Source organism: Amphiura filiformis, chromosome 15, assembly GCF_039555335.1.
Source record: "Amphiura filiformis chromosome 15, Afil_fr2py, whole genome shotgun sequence".
NCBI lineage: Eukaryota > Metazoa > Echinodermata > Ophiuroidea > Amphilepidida > Amphiuridae > Amphiura > Amphiura filiformis.
Genome location: NC_092642.1, coordinates 57,072,388 through 57,091,483, shown reverse-complemented (window position 1 = coordinate 57,091,483; position 19,096 = coordinate 57,072,388). Strand labels below are relative to the sequence as shown.

Here is a 19,096-nt window from a genome sequence, read left to right as displayed (position 1 = left end):
CAGGATTAAAATTTTCAATATATTAATAATGTAAAATAATATTATTATAAAGTTCATTTATATTACGATACAAATTTATTTATTAGGGGTTAGATGGATTTAATAGTCATTTAAATGTTTATTTATCGTATAATTAATTTCCAATATCAGCTATTTTAAATAAACTTACATCAACTGTATGTTAATTTGCTCTTCATTACATGTATCGTTCAGATAATGCATCAAAAAATCAGAGCTGCAGATTTGCAAATAAGCCAAGTTTGTCCTAAAAATATAGTGTACAGAAAGTAAATTGCACGAAAAGGTTGTTGTCACAAACGGTGAAATAGTTGCTTGAATAGATCACGTTGCTTGAAGTTGAAGAAATTATCAAATTATGGCTACAGACGGTGAGTTTTTGTTTAGTGTTTTTGCTATTCATACAATGTAGTAGTATTGTAGGTATGCCAGGTGAATTCAAATTTGCCATCAAACTGCATCATTTTATATATCAAATTAAAGCCCTTGAGTAAAGAAAGCCAACACTGAAAACCTTTTGTCATAGCACTTTCCGTAGCAAAGTTACATCTTGTCAAAGATTGACTTTCATCAAAAAGATTCTCCTAGCAAAATTCCCCAAAACAGCATTACGGGGTGTTTCTAGATCTTAGTCTCATGACGATAGCACCTTTTTTAATGGAACTGCTATCAAAATCTCTCTGAAATTCCATGTGCGAGTCTCTCATCACCAAAAAAAATCATACATTTGGGTCAATTGAAGTATAGACAACATATTTATGAAGGTTTCCTTCTTAAAAAGCTTCTTTTTAATTTCAATGTAAATTTGTATTGCCGGTTTAGGGCAGGCCATTTTGACTGACTAACAAATGTGTTAACCGAGGTTTCCCTGTGATACCTACTATTCATTCAATCATCACTGATCATGTCAATTAGCTACAATGTAGCTATTCATTTGCATTTAATTTTAATTCTAACTATTTACTGTTAGTGTTACACCTTCACAATTGGGTTTCATCATGTATGCGGTTAATAGCCCTAGGTACTCACACCTCCATCACTAGTCCGAATAATCAGACCCAGAACAAAATATTAATTTCTGACATGATCCTGTACTGGGTCTGAACTGTTTCCATATGAAATCTTGATGGCAAATTGGACAATAGAAGCACATGGTTCTACGGGACAGCTTTTTAATCCTTATTCATGTTACGTGAATCACGCTATTGTGGACCATCCTTCTGATACTTGAGTGTTTGGACAAGCGGGACGGTCTTTTGTCTATACTATACTATACTATGCAGGCACTTTTATAGCGCTCTTACAAAGAAAACCATGTATCACAGCGCTTTACAAAAGAAAATAAAAAAAAAAAAAACATACAAGAACAAACAACAAATCAAATATCAAATAAATGAGTCTTTAGATTAGACCGGAAGCTTGCCAGCGTTGGAGAGTGGCGGATATGGCGAGGGAGTTTGTTCCAAAGAAAAGGTCCTGCTACAGAGAAGGCTTTATCACCAGTTAGAGTGCGTGTATGCGGAACAATGAGAAGCCTGGTGTCCTGGGCAGAGCGTAATCCACTTCTACTGGGAATGTAAGGCTGAATGAGTTCAGTGATGTATGATGGAGATGTTGTTGAGTCCATGAAACATTTGTAGACAATGGTTAACAGCTTGAAATGGATGTGACTAGGTATTGGTAACCAGTGGAGTTCACGAAGGAGAGGTGTGGCATGATCATACTTTTTTGCCTTGAAGATGAGCTTGGCAGCACGGTTCTGTAGACGTTGGAGTCTCTTTGAGTCTTTTGATGTAATACCATAAAGCAAGGAGTTGGCATAATCAAGCCTGGATGTTATAATGGCTCGAACTGCATCTTGACAGGCAGCTTGGTCTAGAAACATTCGGATACGCGCTAAGTTGCGGAGGTGGAAGCCCGGGGGTGCCAGTTGAACCGTCAATGAAGTCATCACCGACCAAAATTTCGCGGTAAAAGGGTATCTTTTTAAGCATAGGCCGTCCAGCTGGACGGCCTTGAAAAGGGTCTCAATTTTGGTGTTTTCTGGAAAAAGGGTACCTTTTTACAATAGATATGTCGGCGTTTTGGGTTCATGAAAAATCAAAGTCCAGCATTTGACGTCAGCCGCTGTTTTCGTTCCTGATTGTAAACAACTTCTTACTTCCGGGTCTGTAAGTGTAATATATTAGTCTTGTGCCCGGTCTTGTACCATGATTAAAACTCGGTGATGTTTGTGCATGCTGCCGAGCGGGACATGTAAGGTCAGTGATATGGGTACCTTTGTTTGCACCATGGCTGTGGTCAGTGATTTGGGTATCCTTTTTTCATAGCAGGTCAGTGGTAAGGGTTACCTTTCAGCCCTTGGGCATGTCAGTGTTTTGGGTGAAAAATAAAAGTGTCTGGTCAGTGATGACAACATGCAATGGTATATGAGTGGCACCCCCGGGGGTGGAAGCTTATTGAACTGCATATCGAAGAGACCTGGTTTGACATTGATAACGTTTTGTCAAACACAACACCAAGGTTCTTTGTGGTAGTAGATGGAACAATAACATCAGATCCAATATTCAGCCTCACCTCTGATATATAGTGCTCGAATCGTGGGCTGGATATGACAAAGAACTCAGTTTTTGTTTCATTTAATTGAAGCATGTTGCGGTCCATCCAAAGTTTGATATCCATGATGCAATTAGTCTACCTCTCTGTTTGTAAACAAACCAGGAGGTCGAAATCGTCCTCCTCGCCAAATACGAAAGTCAGCGTAATAGTACGGCACTACTCCATCACTATGATTTCCACTGACTTCTCCGCAGCGCAATTCATGAATTAGCATCCGGTGCTTATTTAATACTCCAGCTTCAAGTTCAAATATGTAGGTATGCCAGGTGAATTCAAAGCCCTTGAGTAAAGAAAGCCAAAACTGAAAACCTTTTTGTCATAGCACTTTCCGTAGCAAAGTTACATCTTGTCAAAGATTGACTTTCATCAAAAAGATTCTGCAAGCAAAATTCCCCAAAACAGCATTTCGGGGGTGTTTCTAGATCTTAGTCTCATGATGATAGCAGCTTTTTTTAATGGAACTGCTATCAAAATCCCTAGGATTACAAAAAATAGGCTTATGTTGATAAATAATATAAATACAAGCTAAAACCGTTGGGGTTCGATAATGAACCCCACAAAACTAACCGACTATATTGGAAAATGCCATACGGCCGGGCGGTTTCACAAGTTGCCGGCTCGATCATGTCATCCGCCGCCTGGTCTTTTTATTTGGGGCAAGTGAAGTACGTATAGAAAACATATTTATGTAGGTTTCCTTGACCATCAGCCTGTTCTTTTACATTTCTATGTAAAATATGTATTGTGTTCTAGGCGAATTTGGTTGACTAGCAAATGTGTTAATTAAGGTTTGCCTGGCATACCTAAAATATGCACATGATAGTTACGCATTCGTTTTTTCGGTCAGACAGTGGTGTAAGTTTTTTCACCGGAGGTTATTGATTCTGTTTAATGTTGAAATTTAGATGAAAGTTATTTCGATGCAGCCGAACATTCTTGCAGCCGGTCCAGACGCGCAGCTCATCTCGGCTCAACCATAACAAATCATTCAAGAAACTAAGTGGCAGAACCAACTACTATAACTTTTCATACTTCCCAAACACCATAAACAATTGGAACAGTCTACCTGAGCACATTGTAAACATAGAGGACACAAATATATTCAAGGAAACCCTGGCTAACTATATCAGCCAGCGAAAAGACGTGGACTAATTATATTCTTGCGCACACCATCTTCTCGGTTGGCTTCGAATGAGAAGCGTTGAGAATATTCTTCAGATTCAGATTCAGATTCAGATGAGTCAACTGTATCTTTTGAGCAAGATTTTCCTATTTTTGACAGTCTAAAATTTTGCTGAAGTGTAATATTAGCAACTTTTCTGATGCAATCGCCTGTCTTGATCAGCTGTGTTAACTTCTGAACTTCCATTGCTTTACACGGTGTCATGCTTCAGCAAATCTGATTTTTTATGCAATGGTCTCTAGCCTAGAATGTGAAGCTATCGTTGAGCAATTTCTTGGCTAGACTTCTCGAGCAACCGGTGCTGCACCCAAGTGAGTGCACGCTGATGGCATTAGCCAGGATTCACCAGTCATTTCGATGGCGTGGGTTCGTATCCCACCGCTGCCACCATGTTACGATGTCTTGCTGGCCGAGCGGTTAATATTTTACTGTTTTTCTTATGGTTAGATGGGTGTTGGTCCATCTTACATAAATAACAAGACGCATTTGGCACCAGTCACATTACAGTTAGTTTCATTATGATTTATTTTAACCATCATTTCGAAGACATGTTCTCCAATTCTTAGTGAGTCTATATTTTCAGACTCCAGCTACTGAGTGTAGACTCCAGCTAGCTTCAAAGGTAGATTTAGAACTCAATAAGTTTGGGTGTTGTCCTCCCATATCTTAAAGTGGAATAGAATATTCTTTGTTTTAAGTTCCTCCCACCTATCAAATTTTATCAAATTACATCTCAAAAATCATGGACTGATAAAAGTCTGACCAATCACATTTTACCTAGGAAAATTTCTTTTACATAAGTTCCAAAATATGCAGGTAGGAAGATCAGAACAAAAGAAAGAAATTTCATTTCTTTTGTCAGCCCATATTATTGTGAAATCTTGGGAGGAATCTCAATTTTATATAATGTGAAATTGACATATCTTTATAATATCTGTTGTAGTTAATCACCACCAACCTAATTGATACCAATAAGAGATTAGTATAATTATATCATAGTCATAAAGCATCAAGTTCATATGATAAATAAAAATATAATAATTTTAGCATGGAAACATTATAAAATGTTACCATTACATATCACATCTAATGTCCTGGTTTTTCCACAACCTTGAGATCACAATAGATGTGCATTTCTATTAAATTGGTTATTTTGCCAAACTTATTGTGCCGAAGCACATTTCCTCTTGTATCATAATTATCCTATTCATAATATTCATGAAGAAAAATTAGAGGTTGTTAATAGAGTTCTCTTTCTGAGAGGCAAACAATGCTAGACATTTTCCCTTTGTTAGGTATTAGACTCTCTCTGTTATTTTTTCACAAATAAGCTGAATATGCAGAATTTAGCTATGTCACAGCTATCAACAGCCGAAATCCGGCTAATTCACCAAACCAGGATGTAAACAAGCCTAAACAAAATGGCACCCATCGAAGGTCGTTACTTTCATATGCAAAATCGCATCACAAAGTGCCTTTTATAGACATTTAAAAAGGCTCCTAACAGTGGTTTTGTAACATTAAACATGATTGTATATCGCAAAAGGCTTTTACTTTGAACGGCCTTGCAGACGGCTTTAAGCTGGTTTCATACTACCCTGCCGCTTGCCGCTCAGCGGCGTGGTGCACGCGCACTGCAGACAAACAGACACAATCAAGGCTTGTCATTGGTTGAAACGCCCTGCCGCTTGCCGCGCTGCGGCAAGCGCCAGGAAAATATGCTGGGGTCTCTAGCTAAAGCTTTGCACGCCATTCTACATGTATATTTGTATCTATACATGTAGGTCAGTCACTGACATATTATAAGCCGAACAAAGTATGAAATTGTTTATGGCATTAACATTTGAATATCTTCTTATGAATTTCAGATGAAGTTATCCGTAAGAGACTGTTGATAGAAGGTGAAAGTGGTGCTGATGACAGGAGAATCAACACGCTGCTGAAGAATTTCATGAAATGGTGTAATACCCCAGCAAGTGATGAAGAAAAGTATAAAAAAATTGTTGTATTTATTTTTATTACATGATTTTGGTGTATACATCCAAAGGATTTTTAACATAACACTGTGTGACAAAACTCTGAACAAATTCATCAGGATCGTTGATAAAAGTCACTGGTAAATAATGTTCTCAAGACAGATCCAAATAAGTAAAATTATTGATGAACAAGGACGAGGGGGCATACAGACTTGATGTGATCTACAATCAGATCCTCAATCGGCAAGCAACCCATGTGACGTCATCAAGACCAGTCACAAAGTTTGCCGATAAGATCTAGAAACACCACCACTCACCACAACCAGAGTGAATAAGATTCCTGACACGAATTGAAATATTTCTAGTGAGTACCTAATTTTACTTATTTGGATCTGTCTTGAGAACATTATTTACCAGTGACTGTGACAAACCAATTAATAATTAACTACAACAATTTGTTTCATCTGTATTGTCGTTAATTTTGCATACTTAGTGATTTTTTACTTTTCCCTTTGTCTAAAAACTAATCAAGTATAAATTCAACTCAATATATTCATGCCAGCTGTTCCTCATGTTCCTGTGTTGACACAAAATTGTCAGGGCCTTGAATTTGAGTTCTCATGTCAAGCTTAGGAATTTTAAAAACACATTTTGTGTCATCAGGAATTATGCAGGGACTGCCGTTTGAGAGGAGCTAGAGCAATCACTCCTCTACAGCTCTTCTTAAGTTGCATTTGCAAGGGTGATTTATAGCTCCTCTACATGTAGATGACTACTGTCTGTTCAATTAGCTTAGGTTGGGTCTAAGGCTGTGCTAACACTTTTTTTGATGACTTTGACCACAATGTTTTATTTTTTCAAATATCTTAAAAATACAAGAATCTAAGCTAATTGAACAGCCAGTAGTTAAATTCATTATGCTTTAATGGCCACAGGTGCAAACAGCTCTTCTAGAGCTCTTCTTGAAGAGATCAGAAGAGCATTCTACAGCTGTTGTCCAAGCCTCGAAATAAGCAGATCTGGACCGGGAGCCACTAATTTGGAAAAAGCGGCTCCTGGTCCTGCGATTATCTAGTGAACCAGGAGCCATTTTTAAAGAGCTAGGAGTCATTTAGATTTTAAATGTACACATTAGATACAAAAACGGGTTTAACTACCAGGCTCTAATTTTTGTTTAAATGTAGAGCCTGGTTCACTTGATTTTGGTGTGGACCAGGAGCCAAAATGTTATGACCATTGGGTAAATGGCTCCTGGGTGCCTGCTTATTTCGAGGCTTGCTGTTGTCTAATTTTCAAAAGGCAGTCCCTGATTATGTGTTAACCCGTTTCCACTGTACAAAAAATGCTCAATACAATTATTTCTACCACCGTTTCTTTGCATACAGCAATTCTACCTTTCAGAAGATGTCATTGATAATGTCTCAGATAGAGTTTGCAATGGAGAAGACGTACCTCATTCATGAAATGAACACAAAGGAAATGACTAACTATGAACAGTTGTACAAAGAAATAGGTAAGAACAGAGTCGAGAAGCATCAAAATATAGCAGGCTCAGGATTACGCGAATCAATTTTCCTAAAGATACTCGTAAAACATCAACCGGATTTTGTTATTCTTTATTCAAAATGTTTTATTTTAAGTTGAAATAACAAGGTAATGTGAAAGAAACCCCACTGGTTATTTTGGACATTTAACACACAGTTCTATGGGAGGACATATTATCATACTTTTTAAATTATGATAATATGTCGAACTTTGCTCTGTTGACCTACAAAGACAACACATTTGGCTGATTCCATTTAGGTGCAAGTTGGAACATGTGTAAACATTACAAATATGCAAAAAAAAATCAGATTTGAAAAAAATTAACCAATTTCATATTATAAGAGTGTACATTATGGCTTTGAAATATTGTACAATAATACTGATTTGAGAAGGTATTTTAACAGCAAAAACAGCCGTTCTGTTGCGTGAATATTTCATTTGCCAAAGCGGCCATCTTGAATTTGATGACTTCCTGAATCACACTGATAGAGGGTAGTATTTTTTTAATCATTGAGGTTGATAGGTAAATTGAGGCAATCCTAAATTTGTGTGAATCAAGGATTCTCGCAAAATTCCTTTGTGAGAATTCAAATGGACACCTGCCATGGATTTCTAGACCTGTATACTTTATGAATACATCAAAAATATAGATTGATTGGTTGAAAGTGGATCACATGACCAAAAATAGTTCTACCATCAAGACTGTCATCCATAAATAGTACCGCTAAGCTGTAAATAAGTCATTTCAATGTCCTGAATGAAGAATAAACTTTGTTCTAGATGAGGACTTACCTTGATTTTTAGTCCAAGATGATAGGGAGAAATTTCAAATCATTACTTAGGGGGTACTACACCCCTGGCCAATTTTGTGCCTATTTTTGCATTTTTCTCAAAAATTATAGCACATTGGCGACAAGTAAGATATGTATATTATAGGGGCAAGGACTACAACTACTGGACTGAAAATTCAGCAACTCAAAGCAAGTAGTTATTGATTTATTGATCAAATATTGGTTTTCCCTCATTTTTGACTGTAACTCCACAACTGTTGTCTGTGCTGAAATAAAATTTAATTTGCTTTACTTGAGACAATTAAAGCAATATGTAATACCATGGTTGACAGAATGAATCCATTTTTTCTCCAATTTTTACTTAAAGAGCAACAAATTCAGGAAGCTCATACCAAGATTTCAGAATGTAAGCTGGAACTGCTGGAGGCGAAGCGTGTGAGGAGAAATCGACAAGAATATGATGCACTGGCTAAAGTCATCCAGAAACAGCCGGATAGGAAAGAGACAACTAAGTAAGTGCTGTAACTAAATGCTGTACAGCATGTCTCAAAAAAAATTGTGCAAGTGAAAAGCGCTCTCTGTGTCAATTAGAAAATACCGTTGTGACATGATGCTTACATCAACGTCAAGGGCACAGTCTTAGCTCATACCGGTTAGCAAATACCGTTTGTTCTGTTCAATTTGCTTTTTTAAATCTCGAGATATATTTAGTTAACAACGAAAGGGTAAAGTCACAATTGTGCCACTTTTACTAGGGAAAAGGGCTGTACATGTAAATCAATGATAGCTGATGTTGATGCGTCTAATGCACTCCACCCTTCCGGGCTCGTGCATTAGGCGCATCAACATCAGCTTCGTGTGCATTTCATTAATTTGTCAAATTTCATGAACTTGTCTAAGTTCAATAGTTCATTAACCTATAAGTGTGCAATATTTGTTTGTCTTTTAACATGTCTTGAGTGACAAAGAAAACAGTATTTACCATGATGAAATTATTGACATGCACACGTAATGTATTTAATTTTACGGCAGAATGTGAAATATTTATTTATCTTTTAATTTGTCGTAAGTGGAAAAAGAGAATCATTATACCTGTATCATGATAAAACAGTAAAAAACAGTTAAAATAATTTTGTATTGTTGTGTAATTGATGCATTCTTTTGATTTCACGAAGGAACTCTTGATAAACTTGATGCTATCATTGATTTACATGTACAGCCCTCTTCCCTAGTAAAAGTGGCACAATTGTGATTTTACCCTTTCGTTGTTAAGTAGGCATATCTCAAGATCAAAACAAGCAAATTGAACAGAACAAACAGCATTTGAGAGCTAAGACTGTGCCCATGACGTTGACGTAAGCATTATGTCACAACTGTATTTTCTAATTGCCACAGAGGGTGCTTTTTACTTGCACAATTTTTTTTAGATAGGCTGTAGTGTGTTTCATCTCATGTTGAGAGAGCAAAAAAATTGTTGTGTTGCCCCCTGCGACAGACCCTTTAAATCCTGAAAAATCGGGGTCTCAATTTTGATGATTTTTATGTTAAAAAATCAATGTTTTTCACTTAGGTTAAAAATTAATATTTTATTGAAAGACTATTCATAAATTAATTATATACCAAGTATCCAGTGTTCAAAATTGACAAATTTCCCAAATAGAAGAAGCATTATTTAATATTTGTGGGGATTTTTAAAAACTGATGGTTAAAAAAAAAATGACCGACCGACCGACCATCACATTATTCCCACTTGAATGACTTGATGGCAACTCAACGTTTGTTTTCTTTTTTTTTTTGGCATGTTGAATTTTGCAGTGGTAGATTCAATTGAGTGAGTGTTTGAGGTTGAATCACTGATATATCAACACTTTACAATGAGCATGATGAGGGGATTGTGCTACAACCAATAGATGTTTTACAAAAGGCAGCTATTACATTCTAAAGTTGTTTTCTTTAAACTTCCGTGGTCAGGGTACGCGCTGGTGAATTGCGATCGCGTAGAAGTGACAAGGTCGCCTACTACGCGCCGCGCCGAAGACCAATGGGTCAGCCGGCTTGTTGTCAAGTGCATTGATCAGCCAATCAGCGTGATTGTTTATTGCTTTTGTGTTTACGCTTGGGTACGCGATACGCACAGGCACGACCACGGAAGTTTAAAGAAAACAACTTTACTGCACTTTCGATAGTGTTGCACTCTGCCAACCAAATGGAATGATAAGTGATAACAGCCCACTATTTTCCATAATGTTGTCCCTAGGGCTATACAGTATCCAAGTTATATACATCTAATTGTTTGCAATAAATATTATTTCTTTCTAGGAAACTTGAAGATCTAGACAGGGAACTTGGTCAACAAACAAAAGCTAAACAAATCTTGGAACAAAAGGTAAGATAGTTAATGAATAATAACTATTTTTCGCTCACCTGGAATGTTGTCGCAAGTTCGATTAACGTCTTCAGCAGATGGTGATGGTGATGCTATGATGAATACTGATGCTTACATATTTTAATCTAGCTCTTGATCAGAGCCCTCGCAGTACCTTAGAAGATCCAGAGATCCCCAAGTAAAATAAACCCAAGCAAGTGACTAGTATTAGTAAAGAAAATGTATATAGGCCAATCCATTCTGTGAAAAATTAATACCACTCCCCCATGCATCACCCAGCAGTACATGTATTTGTACAGAGCTTGCGAAGGCAAGCTTCACTATAAACAAGTCACCAACAAGTAAAGTAGGACCACAATGCAGTAAAGATCACTGTCTACCTGAGATATTGGTCTACCCCACACACCAACCGCGAAAGTCCACTGACCGACGCGCCAGCCGGTCTTTACTATAGTGTCAGAGGGCATATGGCATGGTTTTTTCATTTTTTCTTTCAATTGGATGGAAAATAGGTTGGCTTTGGAGCAAAGCTAATTTTAATCTCTCAAGATGTATACCTGTGTTTGCTAGCTTTTAAATGGGCAGCCATAGGTTTGGTTTCAATACCCAGGAATTATGTTCATCAGTTTACAAAGGATATGTTTGACCATTACTTGAATACGCGGATGTAGTTTGGCATTCCTCACTCACCACAACTCAAGATCATACTTTGGAGCAGCTGCAAAAAAGAGCTTGCAAAATAGTTCTGGGCAATTTGTATGATGGTTATGATAATGCTCTTAATCTGTGCCAGCTAGACTCTCTAGCTGATAGGAGGGAGGATCATTGTCGTTAGTTGGCCGAAGGGCTTTCTGCTTCTATTCGAACAAAAGATCTCATCCCTTCTACCAGACTGGAGAGTCATGGCAGAACCTTTCGCAATGCAAATCAAATCTCTCAACTTTATGCAAGGACCGATCGTTTCAAAAACAGCGCTATTCCATACTTTATCAATTTATTGAATAACTAAATGCCCTGAACAGTTTTGCATATTTTTACTTTTTAAATCTGGTAATATTTAGCCAATTTTAGCCTTTTAATGGTGTGTATTTATAATGTTTTTGAATGATGTCTTGAATAAGGGTCACTCCATATGAAATCAAGGAGTCGCCCCACCTGACCCCCTCAGATTTGCTTTATATTTTAGTAATATGTTGTACCTGTAAAAATATTAAAAACCTGCAAATTTGAGGTCTGTATCTCTTACAGATTGTCTGTGGCAGCCATTTAAAGTTGGAGTAGGGGGTCTAAATTTGGACCCAAAAGTTGCCCTTTAAACAAATTTCATCTTTGGGAGTCTGTGCCTTCTTTATAAAAAGAGAGAGAAGTCTGAAACTTTGTGTACACACTAACTGCATGCCCAATTTGTCAAAAAATAAAAAATAAAAAATTTCTGTAATTGCGTGTTGTGTCACGGGGTCATTAAATATGCAAGAAAAAATGTAATGTTTTGTAAACTGGCAAGTTTAGCCCCCTAAATTCACATTTTTTGTCAGATTAATAATCTTTTGTTGTCACTGATGCTATATATAGGATAAATACAATGCATATCCAAAAAATTGAGGTCACAACTCATTTACATTTAAACAAGCGCCCTCACGAAGATGAAATGTATTGCAAATTCAACATTTTCAGGGGGCCCAAAGTCGATGTGGTCCACCTTCAAAATTTATAAAACATCACTTTTATATAACTACTAGTCTTAAATTACAACTTTGCTAAGTCCCAGTAATTGTATAGGTTGACTTCATATAAAATGACAAGCCCAAAGTTGACCATTTTCTTATGATTGCATGTAGTGCAAATGTGCCGAATTCGGAAGCCTTGAAAGTCAAATTGGCCCCAATATTGAAAATAAAATGGAAATAAAAGTAAATAGGGCCAATAACTATGCATCTAGTCATTTATTTTCAATATTGTGGCCATTTTGACTTTTAAACCTTCCGACTTCGTCCTATTTGCAGTACATGCAATCATAAGAAAATGGTCAACTTTGGGCTTGTCGCTTTATATGAAGTCAATCTATAAAATTACTGGGATTGAGCAAAGTTGCAATTAAGACTAGTAGTCATATAAAAGTGATGTTTTATAAATTTTGAAGGTTGACCACGCCGACTTTGGGCCCCCTGAAAATGGTGAATTTGCAATAATTTTCATCTACTCGAGGGCGCTGTTGGAAATGTAAATAAATGGTCACCTCAATGTCTTGTATATGCATTGTATTTGTCCTATATATCGCATCAGTGACAACAAAAACAATTAATCTGACAAAAATGTGAATTTAGGGGGCTAAACTTGCCAGTATACAAAACATTACATTTTTTTTTGCATATTTAATGACCCTGTGACACAAATCTAACAATTACAGACATTTATTTTTTTTTACTTGTTGACAAATTGGACATGCAATTAGTGTGTATACAAAGTTTCAGACCTCTCTCTCTCTTTTTATTAGGAAGGTACAGACTCCCAAAGATGAAATTTATTCAAAGGGCAACTTTTGGGTCCAAATTTAGATCCCTACTCCAACTGTAAATGGCTACCATAGAAAATCTGTATATATTGAAAATGAAATGGAAATAAAAGTAAATAGGGCCAATAACTACTCATCTAATCATTTATTTTTTAATATTGTGGCCAATTTGACTTTCAAGCCTTCCGAATTCGGCACATTTGCACTACATGCAATCATAAGAAAATGGTCAACTTTGGGCTTGTCATTTTATATGAAGTCAACCTATACAATTACTGGGACTTAGCAAAGTTGTAATTTAAGACTAGTAGTTATATAAAAGTGATGTTTTATAAATTTTGAAGGTGGACCACATCGACTTTGGGCCCCTGAAAATGTTGAATTTGCAATAAATTTCATCTTCGTGAGGGCGCTGTTCAAATGTAAATGAGTTGTGACCTCAATTTTTGGATATGCATTGTATTTATCCTATATATAGCATCAGTGACAACAAAAAATAATTAATCTGACCAAAAATGTGAATTTAGGGGGCTAAACTTGCCAGTTTACAAAATATTACATTTTTCTTGCATATTTAATGACCCTGTGACACAACGCAATTACAGAATTTTTTTATTTTTTATTTTTTGACAAATTGGGCATGCAGTTAGTGTGTATACAAAGTTTCAGACTTCTCTTTCTTTTTATAAAGAAGGCACAGACTCCCAAAGATGAAATTTATTTAAAGGGCAACTTTTGGGTCCAAATTTAGACCCCCTACTCCAACTTTAAATGGCTGCCACAGAAAATCCGTAAGAGCTACAGACCTCAAATTTGCAGGTTTTTAATATTTTTACAGGTACAACATATGACTAAAATATAAAGCAAATCTGAGGGGGTCAGGTGGGGCGACTCCTTGATTTCATATGGAATGACCCATAAGTGCAATATTTTATTTTCTATCAACAGCAGTTGCTGTATTTTTCCTTGTTAATATTGATACTGTATTTTTTTATGTTTAATTGTTTTTAATATTGTAAACCACTTGTAATTTGGCCTGAGGGCCCACGATTTGTGTGTGAATAAAATATATTATATCACTCATTAGAACTGGCTCAGTTCCTCGGACTATGAGGCCGCGAATGGAACAATCCATCTTTCACCTCGTGATTATAATATTACGACCATCACACTCATAGACAGTTAATATTTGTATACTATACTATACTATACTATACATAGTACCAAAAGTAGTTTGTTTTCATCAGATTGACAATTACAAGAACTAACAACGAAATAAGTCTGAACCTCATAAATTAAATTGCCCAGACCGTAGCTACCAAGGCATAACCACCATTTAAAATATGTGTAAAGGTGTAAACTGTATGATTATTGAAAGAATGTTTTCTTGTATTTCTTGTAGCTTGAAGTGCGGCGTAAGCAGTTTCATGTTCTCATCAGTGCCATCAATGAATTACAAAGAATATTGGCAGGTATGTTGATTTCCTTTGTTGTTTGTTGATGAAAATCAAGATTTGATATTTATTTACAAGCTTAAACAATCAAAATCATCACAATCCCAAGCTAGAAGGTTAACATGGTTATTTTATTTAGATATTTGATGGAATTTATCCCGGTGTTATCACTTAACATCGACTATGTGTACGCATGATTGTTCCCAATTTGGAGAAAAAAAGGGTTATTTTAAAACAAAGTTTGCGAACAAAAAATAGGGTTGATTTTGCCGGATTTTGAAATTTGATGATTGTCGGAACAGCCTTAGAATTTATTTGTGTAGATGTGTCATATAGACTACTGATTTTGTAACTTGAAATATTCCATACGGGGTGCTTATTAGGGTATTCCATCCAAAGGACATCTATGTGAGTACAGTGGCATAGCCAGGATTTTTCGGGGAGGGGGTGGGGAAGGGGAAAATTTGCAGAATGGGCAACACAAATTGACAAAATGATTATGGCAGCCAGCATCCCACAAAGAGAATGGGATGAGAGGGGGCAATATGTCATGCAAGGGGGGCCTCTGGTCCCTTGGCTATGCCATTGTGTGAGTAAAACAACCTCGATTTCTTACATGCACTCATAAACATTACATGTAAGATCAAAACCAGCACTTTCAAGGGACTTTCAAGAGGGAAAAATGTGCAAAATGGCAACACAAATTGAACAAATTATCACAGCAGCCAGCATCCACAAAGAGAAGGGGATGAGAGGGGGCAATATGTCATACAGTGTGGAGCCTCTGGCCCATTAGCTATGCCACTGTGTGAGTAAAACAACCTTGATGTCTTTTTAAGATGATTTAAAAATCATCGTTGGGCAGGAAAAACCTCTTATGTGTTTGTGGCCCCTGAACATGTTTAAAACAAAACTGCCAACCAGTTACATAAGGGGTTTTGCTGTAAACATGTTCAGGGGCCAGTGACACATAGGTTTTTCTGCCCAACGACGACATGCACTCAAAACCAGCACTTAGATTGTATGCCCCTTCTTCCAGATTCATATTGTTTTGTCATATTTTTGTCCACAGAGGATGAAAATCACAGGGACCAGGAAGACCAACTTGACTCTACCTTCACCAGTTCACTGGACAGTTCTATGGAGATTGTATGACAGGCAAACAAACCAAAACTTTGAACTGACAAACATATTTCAGACTTGTGTCCATATCTTGAGTCACGCTAATTGCAAGAAACCAGTGGAGAACTGATAAACATAAAATGGTACAGCTTGCTAACAGGTTTCAGACTTGTATCCATAACTTAAACTTGAGTCATGCTACTCTCAAGAAACCAATGGAGTTAAAACTTTGTATGTTAGTATGTTTGTATACTAAGTCTGTTATCCGTGGCTTGAATCACTCTACTTGCAAGAAACCAGTGGAGTTGGTTTGAACTGATGAACATAAAATGGCAAACTTGTTTCAGATTGGTATCCGTTGAGCCACTCTACTTGCATGTTGTGATGGCTCAGTGGGATAGTGATTCAGGCTTCTACCCATGAACATAATGTGATGCGATCAAGCAAAATCAGTCGGAACTCTGAAATATTGATTTTGAGATATAGCCACATAAAAGGAAATTGTTTTCTGTTGTTTTGGAAACTCTTTGATTGCTCATATCTTTGAAACTGGTTGTTCAATTTCAATGGGGTTTTCTTCAAAATCCAGCTTTGTAAATGCTTTTTACTATCCTATAAGAAACTGACAATTTCAGAGTTCCGACTGATTTTGCTTGATCGCATCACATATGGTTGTGGGTTTGAGAATAATGAAAGCCTACAGACCTGATGGAGTACAGTTACACATCTTTTTCTTGTAGGGGTGGGGGTGGGGTGGGGGGTGGGGGGGTTGACAAGACTCTTCACCTCTTTTGCACATATGTGTATGAATGGGAATACCTTCGTCTCTATGGCAATGAGATATAGGACATTAAATCTTTAAGGGTGATCATTGATTAGTGAACCTTAAAATTGAATACCAGAGCGCTGAGGTCAGGAACTATGCATTATTTCGACGTATTATTGTTAAATAATGAATGTTTTGAGCAACTTTCATGTAAATTATTAAGGGCGTCTTCAGATTTTGTTACTTTCAACTGTTGATTGGCATTGAAAAATGTAAAATTGAAGGTTGAAAATGACTGGCCTGTTACACGTTTACCACAATTGCTAAACGTTTAACGGATCATGCATGCGTTTAACGGTACATGCGTTTAACTTTCCCATGCCTAATTTGATTTCCAGAGGGCATGGGAGGTTTTGGAAAAAAAACCTTCGCCCACAAGTGAGATAAAAAAGAAGAAATTGCGCTCTGCTGCTGATGCTGTGATGGGTAAAAAAATCTGCCACTAACTCTGTCTGTATAAAGGTAGACCATGGCTAGAATACTTTGGGTAGACCTACACATTAAAATTGAAAAACAAATTAACAAATTAAAAACAAACACAATGTGACCCAAACTCCATGTCCCCCTGAAAATCAAATGATGCACGGTGTGTCCCTTACTACGTTGGGTATATGTACAGGATAAAAAATGTTCTTGGGGTGAGGAATATAAAGTGTTTTAATGACCTACCAAACAGGTGGTGTATGACGTGCAGTCCCTAAATTCAGTAAATTTTCATCGTCAACCGTGTAACTGAATGGGATTATTTTGAAATTTTAAAACGCTTGAAATATCACAAACAAATAGGCCTATGTTGATAAATAATATAAATACAAGCTAAAACCGTTGGGGTTCGATAATGAACCCCACAAAACAAACCGAGTATATGGAAAATGCCATACGGCCGGGCGGTTTCACGAGTTGCCGGCTCGATCATGTCATCCGCCGCCTGCTACCAAATATGATATAGCAGTACGCAAAAACAAGTTTGAGATTTATGCGTCTAAAAAGATACACACTGTAAGTTTGATTGATTAGGTGTGCCTGGTATGAGCCGTCTTGGGGAGAGGCATACTGCCCCCTCCCCTGTCTTTAGGGGCTGTGCAATAATTATGTGTACCCCAGGGTGGTGAATTCTCAAAGTGGTCTGCCAAAATAGCTTGCCCCCCCTGGCTGTGCCAATGAATCTTTGCCCCCCCCTTTGACATGCCAAAAACCTTTGCCCCTTTTTTGATGTGCCAACCCCCCTTTACACACTATAAAGATTTTTGGGAACCTGAATTTAAAACCTTAAATTGTCTTATCATATAATACAAGGGCGGCAAGCAGGACATTTTGCATATTTGAATGTGTTCCTAATGTTTTCCTACACCTTTTTAGGGCGTAATATAGAAACGGTACCCAAAATATCTGTGCCAAAAAATGCTTGCCCCCCCCCTATAATTCACCACCACCCTTTATATAGGCTTACACCATGGTATGTTGTAATATCTTGCTTGTGTGAAGTACATGAATTTGTTCTCTTTGTAATAAAATGGACTTAAAATGGTAGGCTGCAAGGGCCAAAAATGTACTATGCTGTGTCATATAATCTTGTTGTTTGGAAATAAAAATTTTATAAATACTGGAATTTTGTGGCATAAATTTTGAATCACAATCATATGACAGTCTTGGGCTGTCTCACAATGCCTTCCACCTTGGAAGTTGCCTTGCCTACAGTACTGAACCACAGCAGCTGAGGGGAGTATCCCATCATGCATTGCAGTCTATCTGCTTGCTCCATAGCAAATGTATACAAAATAGAAACAAGAGCCACTTAGATATTGAGAGCTATGGATAGTTTCACAATACTTTACAGATCATATTTTTTCAAACAAAAGTCTAAGCTCCCCTGATATAAGCGAATTGAAAGTTGAAGTGAGGAATTTTGTGTACACCTTCTATGGCACAAACAGTTTTATTATGTACTGCAGAGCATGATGGGATACACTTATCAGCTGCTGTGGTACTGAACACTCCCTGCTGAAATTGACACCTGATCCTAGTATTTGATATAGGCATAATAAAAAAAGGAATGGGGCATCCAATGCTGAAATACCTTGAAATGTAACCATTTGGATAACATTTACTTCTTTAAAACAATTCTAACATTAGCATAGTAAACAAAGAAAGATTATGAAATGCAAGGCATTATATTGCAGTGGGAGAGTCTATGGTTGGCCGGAACCGTCATAACATGAAGCTGCTACACGTAGCTTACTTTTCGCTTCACAGAGCTAAATTGACCAATGAAATTGGAGTTTCTCATTCATGAATAGTCAGTTCGGTACCCGGTACATGAATAATCAGTACATAAAATAGTCTGGTAAAAAATAAATCTGGTATCTACTGCAAGCTTAAAGGAAGGTGACCTGATATATTTGGAAAATCAAATTCTTTAAAACTTACGTATAACATAAAATGTCATCCCTTTAAAGCACTCATGCAAACAGAACATGTAAATGTTTTTTTGTAAATGTGACTAATTCTTAATAGAATTACTGACATTTATACAGCGTGATATTGGCAGTCTACAGTGTTTTTATTAATGATAATCATTATGATCATGTAGTATATTGATTTCAAGTGAAATGCCCTATTTTTCTCATAAACATATTGAAATTAGAAGTTCCAACTCGATGTATT

At 36.9% G+C, this 19,096-nt stretch overlaps 1 protein-coding gene across 1 annotated transcript; it reads left to right on the top strand.

Moving 5' to 3' along the window:
• Positions 1 to 223: 223 nt before the first annotated feature.
• On the top strand, positions 224 to 16,355 carry LOC140171860 (THO complex subunit 7 homolog). The gene is made up of 7 exons (XM_072195192.1): positions 224 to 389; positions 5,689 to 5,809; positions 7,182 to 7,309; positions 8,500 to 8,644; positions 10,452 to 10,518; positions 14,433 to 14,502; positions 15,557 to 16,355. The coding sequence occupies exons 1-7, from the start codon at positions 377 to 379 to the stop codon at positions 15,637 to 15,639; spliced, it is 627 nt and encodes a 208-aa protein (XP_072051293.1). The 5' UTR covers positions 224 to 376; the 3' UTR covers positions 15,640 to 16,355.
• The last annotated feature ends 2,741 nt before the right edge of the window (positions 16,356 to 19,096 follow it).

Bases quoted from the DNA above. Each gene is read 5' to 3' on its own strand.
- LOC140171860 (XM_072195192.1), top strand. The intron at 8,645-10,451 runs GTAAGTGCTGTA...ATTTCTTTCTAG, and splicing joins GATAGGAAAGAGACAACTAA to GAAACTTGAAGATCTAGACA. The intron at 10,519-14,432 runs GTAAGATAGTTA...TATTTCTTGTAG, and splicing joins AACAAATCTTGGAACAAAAG to CTTGAAGTGCGGCGTAAGCA.